This window comes from Gadus macrocephalus, chromosome 23, assembly GCF_031168955.1.
Source record: "Gadus macrocephalus chromosome 23, ASM3116895v1".
NCBI classification, from domain to species: domain Eukaryota; kingdom Metazoa; phylum Chordata; class Actinopteri; order Gadiformes; family Gadidae; genus Gadus; species Gadus macrocephalus.
Window position 1 is genome coordinate 15,119,064 of NC_082404.1, and position 17,272 is coordinate 15,136,335.

At 41.7% G+C, this 17,272-nt stretch overlaps 1 protein-coding gene across 2 annotated transcripts in view; it reads right to left on the reverse strand.

Annotated features, from left to right (window-relative positions):
* Positions 1–228: 228 nt before the first annotated feature.
* The window catches only part of LOC132452668 (NACHT, LRR and PYD domains-containing protein 12-like), a 61,785-nt gene continuing 44,741 nt past the window's right edge, over positions 229–17,272 (reverse strand). Inside the window, exons 16-23 of one of the 2 annotated variants that reach the window (XM_060045385.1) lie at positions 8,107–8,280; positions 7,627–7,800; positions 5,449–5,622; positions 4,889–5,062; positions 4,165–4,338; positions 3,942–3,988; positions 1,166–2,298; positions 229–1,076 (exon numbers count right to left, since the gene is read on the reverse strand). In XM_060045385.1, the coding sequence (XP_059901368.1) occupies positions 1,649–2,298; positions 3,942–3,988; positions 4,165–4,338; positions 4,889–5,062; positions 5,449–5,622; positions 7,627–7,800; positions 8,107–8,280 (1,567 nt within the window). In that variant the 3' untranslated portion in view covers positions 229–1,076; positions 1,166–1,648. The remainder of the gene's footprint in view (positions 1,077–1,165; positions 2,299–3,941; positions 3,989–4,164; positions 4,339–4,888; positions 5,063–5,448; positions 5,623–7,626; positions 7,801–8,106; positions 8,281–17,272) is intronic. The other variant, XM_060045386.1, reaches the window with a different exon arrangement.

Below are 17,272 nucleotides of genomic sequence, written 5' to 3' on the forward strand. Positions count from 1 at the left end.
GTTGGCTGCAAAACATTCTGAGTTAGCATACATACTTGATGATTGGGCCACTTTACACACACCTTTTATGCTCTATAGATTTGTATAGTCACTGGCCGCCTTTAAATTGTGCATCTATGCTATTACTATAGCCTACTATTATTATTGACACTTTTTTTTAGAAAATTCTAACTTTAATTTCAATTTTCATATTTTGTTCTTTGGTTTATACATTTGAATTCTTGACTATCATGATTCGTAACACATTTCGTGACACAAGTTTTTATTTGTTTTGTTACACTTATATCAAAGTATATTACACTATAACTTTCTTCATGGGATATTTTATTAGTCTTTGACATTTATCAAACCAATAGGCTATACAATATAGTCAATATAAATATTGTAAACATCACTGTATTACAAAGTTAATTCAAAATTAATTAAATATAGATGGATAGACCAATAGGCCTATTATTTATATTATAAAAAGGCCTATAAATATCTAAGCTAGGTATATATTATTATTTTTTATTATACTGACGCACGTATATTTATTCTGTTCAATGAGATGTTAACTGATAACATATAGGCTTTTGGTTATGGTAGCTGCCATGGTGACAATGGCTGGCTGCCACAGGTCGCTCATTCAGTCATACCTCTGGTTGGTTGCGACCTATTTGCCGCCAAAAGGGTCGCAATGCTTTTATGGTCGCGACCTAGTCGGTCAGCCTGCCAGAGCCAGCTGCCAGCGGCAGCCAGCGGCCAGTGGCCAGCGGCAGCCAGCGGCAGACAGCGGCCAGCCGTGGCTGGCCTGTCGTCGCAGCCAGCCAGCCGATACCAGCCAGGCGTCGCAGCCCGTCATTATGCCGTATAATTATCATGCCATCGTACTAAAACATACAAAAATGTTAAAATGAAAGAGGCAGATTGCGTCAATAAGTTTGACTAAAAGAGCAAAAACATGACAATCCGTGGAGAGAATCGAACAACGGTCTTCATGATTACTAACCTAGCGTGACTACCGCTTGTAACACTGTGGCAGTGGCTTCAAATTATTGCACTTATATTTATCTTAATCACTCTATAACGAAGAACTTTGTGCATAATATACGTTATTAGGCTTAATGACATTTAACAAAACAAATAGGCTATATATAATATATAAAATACATTATTTGAATACGCCCCAAATTACAACTAATATATTTTATTGATACTGATAGACCAATGATTTCATCATTTAAACTGTACTTCAATAGAAAAATATTGAAACAATATTAGCAATAAAGAGCTGTAGGTAGCTTTCGCCAGAGAGCATGGCTAACTGTCGCAAAAAAAACGTTAACATGCAAATCAACTGATTATATAGCCTTTGAGCGAGCCAGCCAGTGACCACAGCGACTGAAAGCAGCCAGACGAGCGACCAACACAGCGACCAATGCGACCTACGTCGCGACGCACGTCGTTGGCCACTCAGAGAGTTCGGCCCTACTGCCAAGTTGGGAGGGGCTGTTCAGCCGCACGCTTTGCCCCCATACACTGTGTTTAAAAGTTATCCCCCCTCTAAATTGACAGTTATACATCGGCCTCGTTTTAACGGCAGGCCAGAGCTCCGTTTCGCGCTGTTTGCTAATATTAAGCAGTCCGGCCCAAGTCACGTATTACACTACTTTTTTTTTTTATTAAAAAATGACCGCCAGCCAGCTCGGCCTGATATCGTCCGGCCGCTCGGGAAACATCCCGATCCTGCCGGTGGCCAGTCTGCCCCTGGACACAGAGACACTGAGGAACCAAGCGTATTTAACTTAAACCCAGGGAGGAGGTCATCCTGGGTGAAGGAGGCCTGGAAGGTGTGGATGTGTGTCAGTGTGTCTGAGGACCCTCCTCCACCTGGGGACACTCGGTAGAAGGACAGAGAGCCAGCAGGCCGGTCCAGATACACTCCTACTCTGTTAGAGCGAGGGGGGGGGAGACGTATGGATGTTCCACTACCGTTGTGATAGGCATCGTAATGATCATCACCACAAACAAGACCCCAGGACTTGTTGTTCCATCCAAGCTTGCTGTAACCACCCACTGTTTTCCTTGAGATTCCTCTGTATGCCACTCCTATATCAACATCTCCTACCCACTCTACCTCCCAGTAACAGCAACCAGTCAGACCCTCTCTACACAACACCTGGGCCCAATATTGAAATCTAATTTTGTGATTCGTATACGACTGTTTCTCTTTAACCCGCGTCACCCTTATGTTGTCCTCAGACAGAGAGAGTAGTTCGTGGGCTGTGTTTGGGTCCAGTGTGAGTTCACAGGCATCTGACGGGAGAAACAGACATGAATAGGCTGCTATTACATTATTATTCATTAATCATCACAATCATCATCATTACTATTTTAATAAACAGCATCACCACTTCTAGTTGAAATCTAAAAGGAAATACATGCAAAAAAAAAAAAAGCACACAATATGATTATTGTGTGCTATATCAAATGCAATAACCAGAATTAAACAGAATGATAATTATTATTCTAATAGCAACAAGATAATAGTATAACATAATTTAATCTTTTTTGATAAAAAAATAGACATGTAATTATGATTAAAGGGGACATATTATGAAAACAACACTTTTCCTGGGATTTGGGCTGTTGTATTTGGTCTCTGGTGCTCCCACACGCATACAAACTTTGAAAAAAGTCTGTACATGATTTTTTGAGTGAGATATGCATTTCTGAAAGTACCCCGCCTACAGTTACCTAACGAGCCAGTCAGTTTCGGCGCCCCCTCCTACGTAGGAAGGGGGCACATTTGAATATCCCCTCCCACCCCCTCCAATCAGAGCATAGCTACGATTTTGTGGACCAGCGGCAGGCAGCTCCGGCAGGGGGAGCTCGGCGCTAGCCCGGCAGCTCAGCTCCGGGAGTACAATCCCTTTCTCCGCCGGAGCTGCCGGACTGCCGCCAAAGCATCGGTGGCAGTCCAGAGGAGGAGACATGGAGGGCGAAGGGATTGTACTTCCGGATCTGAGCTGCCGGACTGCCGCCGAGCTCCCCCCGCTGGAGCTGTCGCCGAAGCTTCAGCGGTAGTTCAGCTCCCGGAGAACACCCGCCGGAGCTGCCGGACTGCCTCCAAGCAGTCCGGCAGCTCCGGTTGGAGGGGAGCTCAGCGGCAGTCCGGCAGCTCAGCTCCCGGAGTACAATCCCTTTCTCCTCCATGTCATTAAATATGGACTTCAGAGAGTCGAGGCCAAAGTTCCTTTCCCCCGATTCTTCTCAACCATGGCCAAGATAACCCCACTACGAGTCTATACTGGTCTCTGGAAGTACCAAAGACGTCAGACTCAGTCTTTATGATTCATAATATCATCCGAGGCGCATATAGCTTTTGGCCGAGATATTAGATACATTATATAAATACCTATATATTGTATAATATTATTATTATTATTATATTATATAGAGAGCTCCAGGAGTCCGCAAATGGCAACAATCACTTCTCCTCCATGATGTGGTTCACTCTGACAGCTCATTGGTCAATGGGCAGCATCTAATTTGCATTGAAGCTACAGACACCAGAAACAGTGCATTCTGAAGGGACTGAAACAGAGGGGAGTAGCGGTAAGCAAGATTATTTTTCCTAAAAGCTATTTCAAGCAAACAGCTTCAAAAATATGTTTTCTGGAACTCATATACTATGTTACCTTGTTAGGAAAACACCATAATATGTCTCCTTTAACGGTATCCTGATAATATTTTTTTTTTGTCTAAGGTTGTACAATCATCACTCATGATATAATCACAGCAATTATGTAAATGTTTATGTATGTAAGATTCATGATGTCAGTCATCATCTTCATTCCCAGAAGGATCTGAATGAACAGACGTCACCTCCTGCTGTGTGGATAGACTTTCCATCTCAATAGTTAGTGTGTGTGGTAAAGAATCAAACAGACACTTACACTTCTTTAGAGCTGGTTTCAGCCTCCACACTCCAACGTGCTCCACACTGGGGGGGAAACAAATTGAGAGCAGCATGTTGAAACATTCACCTTCATCATCTGCTGTCTCATCAGTTTCTACACAACATGAGTTACAGCTGCCTTTTCAAACCACTTCATCTAGCAGCGGGTTGAATCCTTGTAGGAGACTTTGTCCCTGAGTGGTGAGCTGTCCTCTCCATACCTGAGAGTGTCCAGTCTCCAGTGTGGATCCTCCAGTCCAGCAGAGAGCAGCGCAGCTCCTGAGTCTCCTGGGTGATTGTAGTTCAGGTCCAGCTCTCTCAGATGGGAGGGGTTGGAGCTCAGAGCTGAGGCCAGAGAAGCACAGCCTTCCTGTGTGATCTGGCACCCAGACAATCTACACACACCCATACACACGCACGCACGCACGCACGCACGCACGCACACACACACACACACACACACACACACACACACACACACACACACACACACACACACACACACACACACACACACACACACACACACACACAAACACACTGTTTATTTATTCCATCTGGATGAGAATAGTTCATGCAAAAGTAAACTGGTTAATTAAATTATTCAGTTCATATGAACGACGACTAAAAGCTTAATAATTATATTTAGATCACTGCACGGCTAGAGCCTAATCACCATGTCTACACTAATGACCTTCAAACTACCAAATAATTTAATTCTTTCTGAAATCCTCGTCCTCTAAAGATCTGTTGCTCCTCTGGCCTCTCATCGTCCCATCTGTGGTGAACTTAAACGGTGACACTAGTCTACAAATTAATATTGATACTGCATCTGTCGGGGATCTGAGAAAGGTGTCGTCTGTTCTTTTAGATCACAGCACACCTAGTCCTGGATCATCCCTTACTATTAAACAAACCCAAGACACATTTAACCCTAACCCTGACCTGAGAGTTTCCAGTGTACAGTGTGGACTCCCCAGTCCAGCAGAGAGCAGCTTCACTCCTGAATCCTGCAGATCATTGGTACTCAGGTCCAGCTCTCTCAGACTAGAGGAGTTGGAGCTGAGAACTGAGGCCAGAGCTTCACAGCATCTCTCTGACATCTGACAGCCACTCAGCCTTCGCACACAAAAAAAACAACATGTTACTGTGTTTATGTCTTCAATATTAATTAAAAGAGAAGTTAAGCCAAAGTTAAGAAAATATCTCTAAATGCTAATAATAAGCTTTCAAAAAAACCTGACTACATGTGAATAAGTAAAATAAGAATAATAAAAAGTAAACTGCACTAATATAACATACAACTTGTACTGTCATGGCAACAATGATAAAAATGTTTTCAATTATTCTTCTAAAATGTATTATTTGGGCTGTGAATTTTTTCTTTTATGGATGTAAATCAGGACATTAGATGTCTTTATTGTAGTTTTTTTTGTACTCTAATATAGATCGGTTGCACATTGATTTGCACATTGATAACGGTTTGCACATTGATGAAAACTGACCTGAGAGTTTTCAGTGTACAGTGTGGACTCCCCAGTCCAGCAGAGAGCAGCTTCACTCCTGAATCCTGCAGATCATTGGTACTCAGGTCCAGCTCTCTCAGACTAGAGGAGTTGGAGCTGAGAACTGAGGCCAGTGCTTCACAGCATCGCTTTGACAGACAACAGCCATTCAGCCTTCACACAAAATAAACAGAACATGTTAGGAACCCTGATTGTATCTTTCATTAGACTTTTCTGATGAATAAAAAATATATATTATACATAAGATCTTAAAATGTTATATGTTAAATGTTATGTGTAAAATGTTGATACTAACAATAACACTAAAACAGTTTTATACTCGAATGTATGACATGTTGTATTTTGTGTATTGTAATACATGTTATAAGGGTGGCAACATTTTGTATGTTATTGTAACTTTGATATTCCATAGTTTTATGGTGCCCGGTATTTCTACTGATTCAATCATTTTACCCGTATTTGTACACATTTGTACACAAAATTAAAAGTTGCAAAGTAATCCCAAAGTTGCCATTGCAACTTCTCAATTGTAAACAAAAAATATAATAATAGTGCCTTCCCATAATCCCCTATTAATGGGACAGTGGTTGTTAAAATTAAGGCGCAGTATTTGCATCAATGAAAGGTTATAAGTCTACATAAACTAATTATATTGTGGCGGGCAGCACGGGAATGACCTGATGGGAGACTAGGTTTAAAGCAGTCACACAATACACCGCACGACCCGACAGTTGCCTTTATTTGTACACCACACGCTCACACGAAGCACAGAGCGTTATCGTCACTACCACGACTCCCTTGGTGGTGGTGCTGCTTCCCCCGGGCCTCCCAGGATCCTATGTTGCACCCGGACACGGCGACCACGGCCGTGTTCACCACAATATAATTTTCATAGGAACAACTCAACAATTTATATTTGCTGTTGACATGACTGTTCATGGTATTGTTTTGTTATAATTTTTTGCATATATTTTTTATAGATATTTTATCTTCCGAATTTCAATTGAAGACATGGAAATACAGAACAATATGTAGAAATACAGAGCAACTAAATTGAATATAAAAATGTGTACAAATACGGGTAAAATGATTGAATCAGTAGAAATACCGGGCACGATAAAACTATGGAATATCAAAGTTACAATAACATACAAAATGTTGCCACCCTTATAACATGTATTACAATACACAAAATACAACATGTCATACATTCGAGTATAAAACTGTTTTAGTGTTATTGTTAGTATCAACATTTTACACATAACATTTTTATATTCAATTTAGTTGCTCTGTATTTCTACATATTGTTCTGTATTTCCATGTCTTCAATTGAAATTCGGAAGATAAAATATCTATAAAAAATATATGCAAAAAATTATAACAAAACAATACCATGAACAGTCATGTCAACAGCAAATATAAATTGTTGAGTTGTTCCTATGAAAATTATATTGTGGTGAACACGGCCGTGGTCGCCGTGTCCGGGTGCAACATAGGATCCTGGGAGGCCCGGGGGAAGCAGCACCACCACCAAGGGAGTCGTGGTAGTGACGATAACGCTCTGTGCTTCGTGTGAGCGTGTGGTGTACAAATAAAGGCAACTGTCGGGTCGTGCGGTGTATTGTGTGACTGCTTTAAACCTAGTCTCCCATCAGGTCATTCCCATGATGCCCGCCACAATATAATTAGTTTATGTAGACTTATAACCTTTCATTGATGCAAATACTGCGCCTTAATTTTAACAACCACTGTCCCATTAATAGGGGATTATGGGAAGGCACTATTATTATATTTTTTGTTTACAATTGAGAAGTTGCAATGGCAACTTTGGGATTACTTTGCAACTTTTAATTTTCACTTCCCACATAAACAAGGTGTAATATGTCCAGTGGCACCACTCTAATAAATGTGGTCATCAAAGGTACTGAGTTATTAGCTGATATTAGCTGCTTTCACACATATGAAGCATCAAGTGTGAATAAGTGTGAATCACCGTCAGGGTTGAATTTCCTTATATACTAATGCAGCGAAAAGGTGGAGGCCTTGTGTGAAAACGGCTATAGTTTAAGGTCATTTAGGAGTAATTCTCAACCAAGGGCAGTATTTGTTCTCAATGTCTTCTGATATTTAACTATTTGCACATTGAGTAAAACTGACCTGAGAGTTTCCAGTGCACAGTTTGGACTCCCCAGTCCAGCAGAGAGCAGCTTCACTCCTGAATCCTGCAGACGATTGGAACTCAGGTCCAGCTCTCGCAGACTAGAGGAGTTTGAGCTGAGAGCAGAGGCCAGAGCTTCACAGCATCTCCCTGACATATCACAGCCACTCAGCCTTCGCACAAAATAAGCAGAAAATGTTAGGAACTGAGATAAAAAGTGCTTAAAAGATTAAAAGAGAAGATCCAACGAATGATTATACATTTAGTTATTTAGACCTATAACCTTTGATGGATCCAAATACTGCAACTTAATTTGTTTAACTTCCACTGTCCTGTTAACAGGAGATTGTGGGACTGATTCATTAGATTATATATTTAGACGTCATTTAGGAGTAATTCTCAAACCAGGGGCAGTATTCGTTTTAAAAGACTTCTGAAACTTAACCTTGTTCTGTATCTGCACATTGGGTAAAACTGACCTGAGAGTTTCCAGTATACAGTGTGGACTCCCCAGTCCACCAGACAGCAGAATCACTCCTGAATCCTGTAGACGATTGGAGGTCAGGTCCAGCTCTCTCAGACTAGAGGAGTTGGAGCTGAGAACTGAGGCCAGAGCTTCACAGCATCTCTCTGACAGATTACAGCCATTCAGCCTTTACACACAATAAACAGTTAGGAACAGAGATTAAATGTTTTATTAGACATTTCTTATAGTTTAACAAATGATTATACATTAGATATTCAAATGGTATTTATATATTAGGTGTAAAATGTTGATACTAACAACAATATTATAACAGTGGTTTTCTAGTTCTGAAAACTGTATCATAATATTATTTTTATAGAAGTATGTATAGTGAGTTTAAACAGATACATTTTGTATGTTATTATAACTCTTATTTTCTATTATAATATATATAATTTTGAGCATATGGTAATACATGTTGTGAGAGAGCCTACCGAGATGTTTTGGAGGCTTTGATCAGTGGCAGCAGCCCCAGAAGACCATTGTCAGAAGCAGAGTATTTCTTCAGGTAAAACACATCCAACTGCTCTTCTGATGTCAGTACGATGAAGACCAGAGCTGACCACTGAGCAGGGGAGAGAGATTCAGTGGAGAGTCTTCCTGATTTCAGGTACTGTCGGATCTCCTCCACTAGAGAATTGTCGTTCAGCTCATTCAGACAATGGAACAGATTGATGCTTCTCTCTTGAGAGAGATCTCCACCTATCTTCTCCTTGATGTAATGGACTATTTGGGTATTGATTTGTGACCTCTTTCCGGTCTGTCCCAGCTGAACTTCTTTAGTGCGATTGCCCGGTAATGGACTTCCTCTTGGTCCCACCAGGCCTTGAAGGAGCATCTTATTGTTCTCTAGGGAGAGGCCCAGGAGGAAACGGAGGAACAAGTCCAGGTGTCCGTTCTCACTCTGTAAGGCCTTGTCCACCGCACTCTGGTAGAGGAGGAGGAGTTCATCTTCCTTGGAGGTTGGCTGTTCTTCTGAGAGAAGGTTGACACCAGCGTTGATGTAGGACAGAAAAACATAAAGGGCAGCCAGAAACTCCTGGATGCTCAGATGGACAAAGCAGAACATCCTGTCCTGGTGCAGTCCACACTCCTCTTTAAAGATCTGGGTGAACACTCCTGAGTACACTGAGGCTTCTCTGATATTGATGTCACACTCTGCCAAGTCTGCCTCGTAGAAGATCAGCTGGCCTTTCTCCAGCTGGTTAAAAGCCAGTTTCCCCAGAGAAACAATGATCTCCCTGCTCTCTGAACTCCAGTGTGGATCGGTTTCAGCCCTGCCATGATACTTCCTGTCCCCCTGTATGGACTGAACCCTCAGGAAGTGGCTGTACATCTGAGTCACGGTCTTTGGCACCTCTTCTCCTATCTGGGATGTTTTGAAGAAGTCCTCTAGAACTTTAGCAGTGATCAAACAGAAGACTGGGATGTGACACATGATGCGCAGGCTTCGGGATTTCTTGACGTGAGAGATGATTTTGCTGGCCAGTGTCCCCTCTCTGAATCTCTTCCTGAAGTACTCCTCCTTCTGTGGGTCGTTGAAACCTCTCACCTCTGTCACCAAGTTAACATACTCAGCCGGTATCTGATTGGCTGCGGCAGGGCGTGTGGTTATCCAGATGCGGGCAGAGGGAAGCAGGACTCCCCTGATGATATTTGTCAGCAGCACGTCCACTGAGATTGCCTTGGTGACATCAGTCAAGATGGGGTGGTTCTGGAAGTCCAGAGGAAGTCTACACTCATCCAGACCATCCAAGATGAAGACAACTTGGTCATGGTCGTATCTGTAGTTTCCTGATTCTTTGGTTTCAACAGAAAACTGATGAAGAAGTTCCACCAAGCTTAACTCATTCCCTTTCAGCAAATTAAGCTCTCTGAAAGTGAGGAGAAATGTGAAGTCTATGTCGTGGTTTGCTTTGCCTTCAGCCCAGTCCAGAGTGAATTTGTGTGTTAAGACTGTTTTACCAATGCCGGCCACGCCGGTTGTCATTATTGTTCTGATTGGTTTAACTTGTCCAGATAAGGGTTTAAAGATGTCTTCACATCTGATTGGTGCTTCCTCATTGGCTTCTTTCCTGGAAGCCTTTTCAATCTGATTGACCTCATGTTCCTGGTTGACCTCTCCACTGCCTCTCTCTGTGATGAAGAGCTCTGTGTAGATCTCATTCAGAGGTCTCTGCTCTCCTGCTCTAGCGATTCCCTCAAACACACAGTGGAATTTCTTCTTCAGATGAGCCTTGAGTTCATGTTGCCACTGGACAGCAGCAGCTCCTGAACCCCAAACCAGAAGACACATGCTATACATATTTCCAAGCAATAGGACTGCTGTAATGAAATAAGTATTCTAAATTCTACTTTATAACTAACTTTGTAAGTTGTGATATCATGGTTGAGTGTCAGCAGGAAGTGACTTGCTAACACGATTTAACAAGATAGGGGTGTTGATGGATAATGTTAATGTATAATGTTTAACATTCTTCAACCTCATCTCCCCGAAATAACCCTACATATATGGATCAAACCATTCAACCGGATACCCCCACAATAACCCTACATATCTGGATAAAAACATTTAACCTGATAGACGCACAATAACCCTACATGCATGGATCAAACCATTTAACCTGATAGACCCACATTAACCATACATATCTGGATCAAACCATTTAACCTATATAAGAGTATCTTACCACTCCCCAGCTTGTCGGCCAGTTCCTCCTGGTTCATCTCCATCAGGCAGAGCTTTGTGATGTCTACCACTCCCTCTATGGCGCGCCTCCTCTGCTCCTCGTTCTTATCATCCTCCTCCTCCTCCTTCTGACTCTCTGAGCATTGTGGGTAATCTGAGAAGAGTTCCTTCCAGAGCTTCTTCAGCTCCTTGTCTAGAAAAGCGTGTGCGTTCTCCTCAGCCCTCTGGAACAGAACAAATAACGAAAACTTTACTTTGAACTAACTGAGGCCTTCAGAAGTGACCGTCCAAGAAAAACGTCTCGCTTGTCTAAAGAGGGAAGCCTGGAGACTAAAGACATGCTTTTAATGCTCATGTAGAGCAGGGGCACCACTAGAGATTGTGGGCCTTATGAAAGAATATATTGGGCCTCCAACCTAGACCACCCAGCAGCCTAGAAATCCTATTGGACCTGTAGTTTGATAGGCTGGTAGCTCTAGTGTAGCCTGGTGCTAATACCAGATACTTAGCCTGCTGTCATTAACCATTGATTAATGTCAGAGGTACATGAGTGGTATCCCTCATTACTGTTGTTTCTGGCAAAAAGGCTTCCCTCAATTCATTGAAATTCAGTGGTATTTTATGTTTGCCAGTAAGGCTGCGCTGGCTATAACCACTAGGGGTCAGTGTTCAGTGACCTACCCTGACTGTATCGTAGTTAAGTAGAAGAAAATGGGTCCAGGCCTTGCTGCTGCAAACTTCCTCAGTAAACAGGCTTCCCGGTTCATCCACCTGTCTACCTCATATGTTGAGTCATATTTATGAATTTTATGTTTAATGAATAACTATATAATTGATAAGATTCTATGATTCACTAGGTAGCTCTGTGTTAATTGGCAACAAAGGAAGGTGAATAAATACAACCTTCCTTTGTATAAACTGGGTGACCAACTGTTGTCCCTTTTCCTCCCTCTCAGCTTTCTGTTTCTGATCCCCCGACTTCTTCCTCAACGACGACGTGTCAAACTACTGACAGTCTGTTCTCCGTCTGTTCTGCTTGTAACAAACCGAGTGAAGACTCTGTGCTGAAAACTGGATCTAAGCAAGACTGAACCATGCAATAAAGAGAGAGGGGTGAAATATAAAGACTATACTGAAAATTTAGCCAAACATGGAACAAACCCCTTGTTTGTTTCAATTGTTACGTTTGTTAAGTATCTATTGTTTAATAGATAACATTTTCATTTGAAATATATTACCTTAATTATTATATTAACTTAATTATATTAGACAATAATAACAATTATTATAATAATATAAATAATAATATTAGTGTTCTCTGAGTGGCCCCTGTCACTGATTGGCCCTTGGAACTGTCCTCTGCGCACCCCCCCCCCCCCCCCGACCCTTTGGGTCAACCCTTTAGAGCTGAAGTCAAATGTCTTGTTTCATTTCCACACCTTGATCAACTCTGTCTGATGCTGCTGAACAGACTGAGCACTGGTAACCTTTGACCTCTCCTGGTGTCGCCTGTTGAGAACACGCACACACACACACACACACACACACACACACACACACACACACACACACACACACACACACACACACACACACACACACACACACACACACACACACACACACACACACACACACACACATTTTATCTTTATTACTCCTGACTTTTGAATATCAGTAAGTAAAACAACTGGTTTGGTTGAAACTCCTACCTATCCTTTCTGGAGGGTTGTCCATCTTTTTTCATAGATGCTGTATCTTTATTATTTGAAAAAATCCTTACCCTTCCTCTTTGGAGGGTCGTCCATCTTTAAGGTCAGGAGGTTGACCCATCGACCTGTCGCTCTTCAAGGAGACACAGCTGGGTCCAGGGGAGTCTGCTCTCTCCTGCTGGACTCTTCTAAAAAAAAAAACAAGTACCAGGATTAATGGATGTCTGTTAGATGCTGTAGTTTTATAATCTTAGACAAATACTTACCTTTTCTCAATATACTGATTTCCATCTTTAAAGTTAAAAGGTTTATCCATTGAGTCGTCACTCTGCATAGAGGCACAGCTGGATCCAGAGGAGTCCGTTCTCTCCCGCTGCTCTGGGCTTCAACACACACACAGCTTTTACTCAGACTAGTGATAAAGTCATGATAGATCACTGCTGAGCTCTGAGATGGACAACAGTCACAGACAGAGAGAGATCCTCTTCTTACCTCTTAGCTTTACTCTGGCGGCCATGTTTCCCAGACAGAGTGGTTTTAGAGGTAGGAGCCCCCTCCTCTCTCTCCTCATCCATAGTAGACTGGAGACCTGGACACAAACACAATGCCATATTGTTTCTGTGAATTCTATTGCAGTACTGAACGTGAAACGACTGAAGTGAAGACTTCCTATCCTCCTCCTGTCTGACATACACTCACTCTATCACTCTCTCTGTCTAGACTAGATCAAACATCCACCCTCTATGGAGGGTGTTCGTGATGCTTTATCACTATGCTTCTAAAACGTTCAGTTAATATGGACAATTATTTATTTCCCTTTAGATCCGACAGTTATAAACCATCAATAATTAACAAATGTTACTAATACAACTCCACAATAAAAGTCCTCAACTGCCCAAACTAACCTCCCTACAAAATAAAAGTCCACAATACAAACAAACAGTTCTGTCCGGTTCCTGGACCAAAGGATCCGTACATAAATGGCCTCAACATGGTGAAACTAGTTATTGATGTTCTGACCCATACTCCTTCATTAAACAGGTTTTCTCAATGAGATCAGCACCTCTTTTACACCACAAACCTGGAAACAGTAAACTTGGACTGGAAACAGATTCATTTAGTAAGAATACAATAATATAGTAAGAATACATCACCAGTCAATATAAGAAAACATGAATTCAGGAAACGGTACCTTATCTTTTCCGTGATGAAATGTGTGCTGCCCGTGTCGAATGGAAATATAGAAGCACAAAAGCAAAGGAAAAGAGGGAATAACGAGATTTGGGTGTTCACCAAAATCACAGAGAAGTGTTTAGAAGCGAGACCGAACATTAACAAGGTTCTAAAGGTTCTGAGAGTAAAGATTGAGCTGCTGGGCTCCTCAGTGAAGACACTTCAACTGAGGAAGAGCTTTAAATCACAGCTAACTGCGTCACATCGTTTAAATTCCATCGTTTATGTGCCGTCAGGGCACATAACCAAAACTGATGTGATAAGATAAGGTAGTCAAAAACCACCAGGCCTCGGTGCTGACGCCCACAATGAGAGCTGAATAGTGAAACTAAAGTAAGTCATCAGGGCACTGGCGATTTCTCTAAGACTGCAAGGGAAGCTCTGATTCCCGTAAAATTTCAAAAATGAAATGGTTAAATATGTACTGTTGTGTTAACATTTCATTGACTAAAAATGGGTTAGAACACGTCCATCTCGAATACGAGTTTGTTCAGAATCAGCAGCTTATCGCAGGTCGACTGACACGATTTACTTCTCATACATTCCCGTAGCGCAGCGTTACTCATTGCGCGGCTCGCCAAGCCTCTATTTGCGGCTCGCATGGCAGTAAAAATACACAGTGATGTGATCATGCAGTGAATACAGGTATTTAATTATTCTTTCAAAACAAGCAGATACATAACATAAAACCTGTTAAAAAACTAATGCGGCTGCTCTTGTATAAACAATTAATTAAAAAATAAATCAACAGCGGCATTTCAAGGTTGAAATATAGCCTAGACTAGAAAATATATTTAAACTTGCTCGGCCCTAAACTGACTGACTGACTTGCCAGATTGGTGGTTTTCCTGCATAACAAGAGAGAATGTGGACTTGGGTGGATTGGGCTACTGTGGGGAAAAAAATGACTCAAGGTCAATAAAAAAATATTATGCATACCGTCTATCATAAGCATGCTCATGAATATGGAATATATCAAATCATTTACAAAAAAAAATCTTGTTTTATATCGCTAAATTGGACATTTAAATTGGAGGATACAATAACCTGGCACTTCATGAGCACGTTACCACGGCAACGCTAGCTTGGGAGCGCGGTTACTTTCAACATTTCATGCTAGTTAACTGTGATACGGCCTGAAATGGACTGAAATGGGCTGAAAATGTATAGATTTATAGTCAGAACAAGTCAGGCACCAGGTGGACAGATACAAAGCTCCACAAACCAGGAAAATGAAGATTCTGAGAATCCAACAACCGTAAATCGGGAGGAAGATGACAGAGACTGGGAAATGTCTTAATTTTCCTCTCAAAGGGCACCAGATTGATGCATTCTAGGTTAAAAGGTACCACATTTTCTTCCGGGGGAGCAAGCCCCCGGACCCGTAAGGACTTGGTTCCCTCCAAAGTTTCACAAAACTCTGTGGGTAACACTGCTTCAGGGATGACATATTAATAAGCATGCATACTTATGTATGACTGGATTTATAGGTTTTGATACTTTGCGGAAAAAATGGCTCTCCGGTTGACTTAGTCCTGTCAGTGCAGCTCTCCTGAAAAAAATAGTGAATACCACTGCCGTAGAGTCACAGTGCATTTGGGTATAAAGTACTGCTGCACTTTGTATCGTCTGTGGTGAAATCCAGGGACTCTCATAGTATCAAATACAACTGGAAGAAAAAAAGCTGAGTAAACACTTTTACTTTAAAGGACAAGGAGAACTGTACTGAGTTAAGAGACATAAAAGACCACAAACCAAACAGACTAAAAAGGATAAACTAAAGAAAATGACTGATTGACCTGTTCTCACACATGTGCACAAACACACACACACACACACACACACACACACACACACACACACACACAGGGCCGTTGCACCAAATCCTGGGCCCCTATACAAGAGGTACTGATGGGCCCCCCTGCGCTGAATTGTTGACGGGGGGGGGGGGGGGGGGGGGGCGGTGGAAGGAGCTTGACGGGGGGGGGGCTAGTACTATGGGCTGGTAGTTCATTTTTTATTTATTTTTTTGTGGGCCCCCCCTGGGCTGTGGCCCCCTAGAATCGTCATCACCTTTCACCCCTTTACGACGGCCCTGCACACACACACACACACACACACACACACACACACACACACACACACACACACACACACACACACACACACACACACACACACACACACACACACACACACACACACCAAGTTAAGTTATTATCTCTGAGGCTAATTCAAGGCTAGTTGATACTCAACTCACGTTTTGTTTGATAAGACCCGGTAGCAGGGTTTTGAAAAATAGCTGTTGATGTGCAAACAAACACTGAGCGGGTGTTTGTTTGTCAGAAAGGACAAAGCCTGGCATTTAATTGCAGTAGGTTTGGGAGTGGAAGGTGAAAAGATTTGCCTTATTGTGTGCAGTAGAATTTTGATGCATCGCAATGCATCGTAGAATCGAATTGAATCGAATCGTTACCTGGTGAATCGTAATTGAATCAAATCGTGAGGGCAGTGGCAATGCACACCCCTCCACCCTTCTGGACAAATTAGGACCAAGCATGTTTGTACTGTTGTGTGATTCTCTAATAGACAGGGTTATTTTCTTCTTTCATTTCTCGTCTCATCTTGTTGGGTTGGATTCTTCTTGTGCTCCTTTCTTCTTATCTTGTTACACCCTTTGCATGCAGGTGTTTAGATTAAAACGATATAAGGGCCGGTTTTTAGAAACACGCAGTAGTCCCACAAAATAAAGCAATTTAACAGTAAATATAAAGACTGTTGCAATGATTCATTACAGTAAAAATATCATCATTTAAATAGTGAATTAGGTAAACTGAATTCTTACTTGTTGTTGTAATTGAGTTTTATACACAACCGCATATTGTGTTGGCTTGTTGTCAGATAAGCAATGCAATTCGCCGCCTCATCAATTTTATATGTTGACTACAAACCATTTAAATAGTGTTGTAAATAAACTTCCAAAGCTTTTCAAATCTTAAATGGTGTTCTATTGGTCCTTAATGTGCAAAGTAAACAATGTTGGATGCGCACTTAAGCTACGGAGAGGGTCTCCGACAGACTCTCCGGCTACGGAGAGGGCTCTCTGTGTCTACGTACAGCTCTTTGCGGAGGACTATAAACCGGCCTCGAGGGTAAGCATGTTTGGACTGTCGTGTGATTCTCTAATAGACAGGGTTATAATCTTCTTTCATTTCTCGTCAATGAGTCATCTTGTTGGGTTGGATTCTTCTTGTGCACCTTTCTTCTTATCTTGTTACACCCTTTGCATGCAGGTGTTTAGATTAAAACGATATAAGGGCCGGTTTTTAGAAACACGCAGTAGTCCCACAAAATAAAGCAATTTAACAGTAAATATAAAGACTGTTGCAATGATACATTACAGTAAAAATATCATCATTTAAATAGTGAATTAGGTAAACTGAATTCATACTTGTTGTTGTAATTGAGTTTTATACACAACAGCA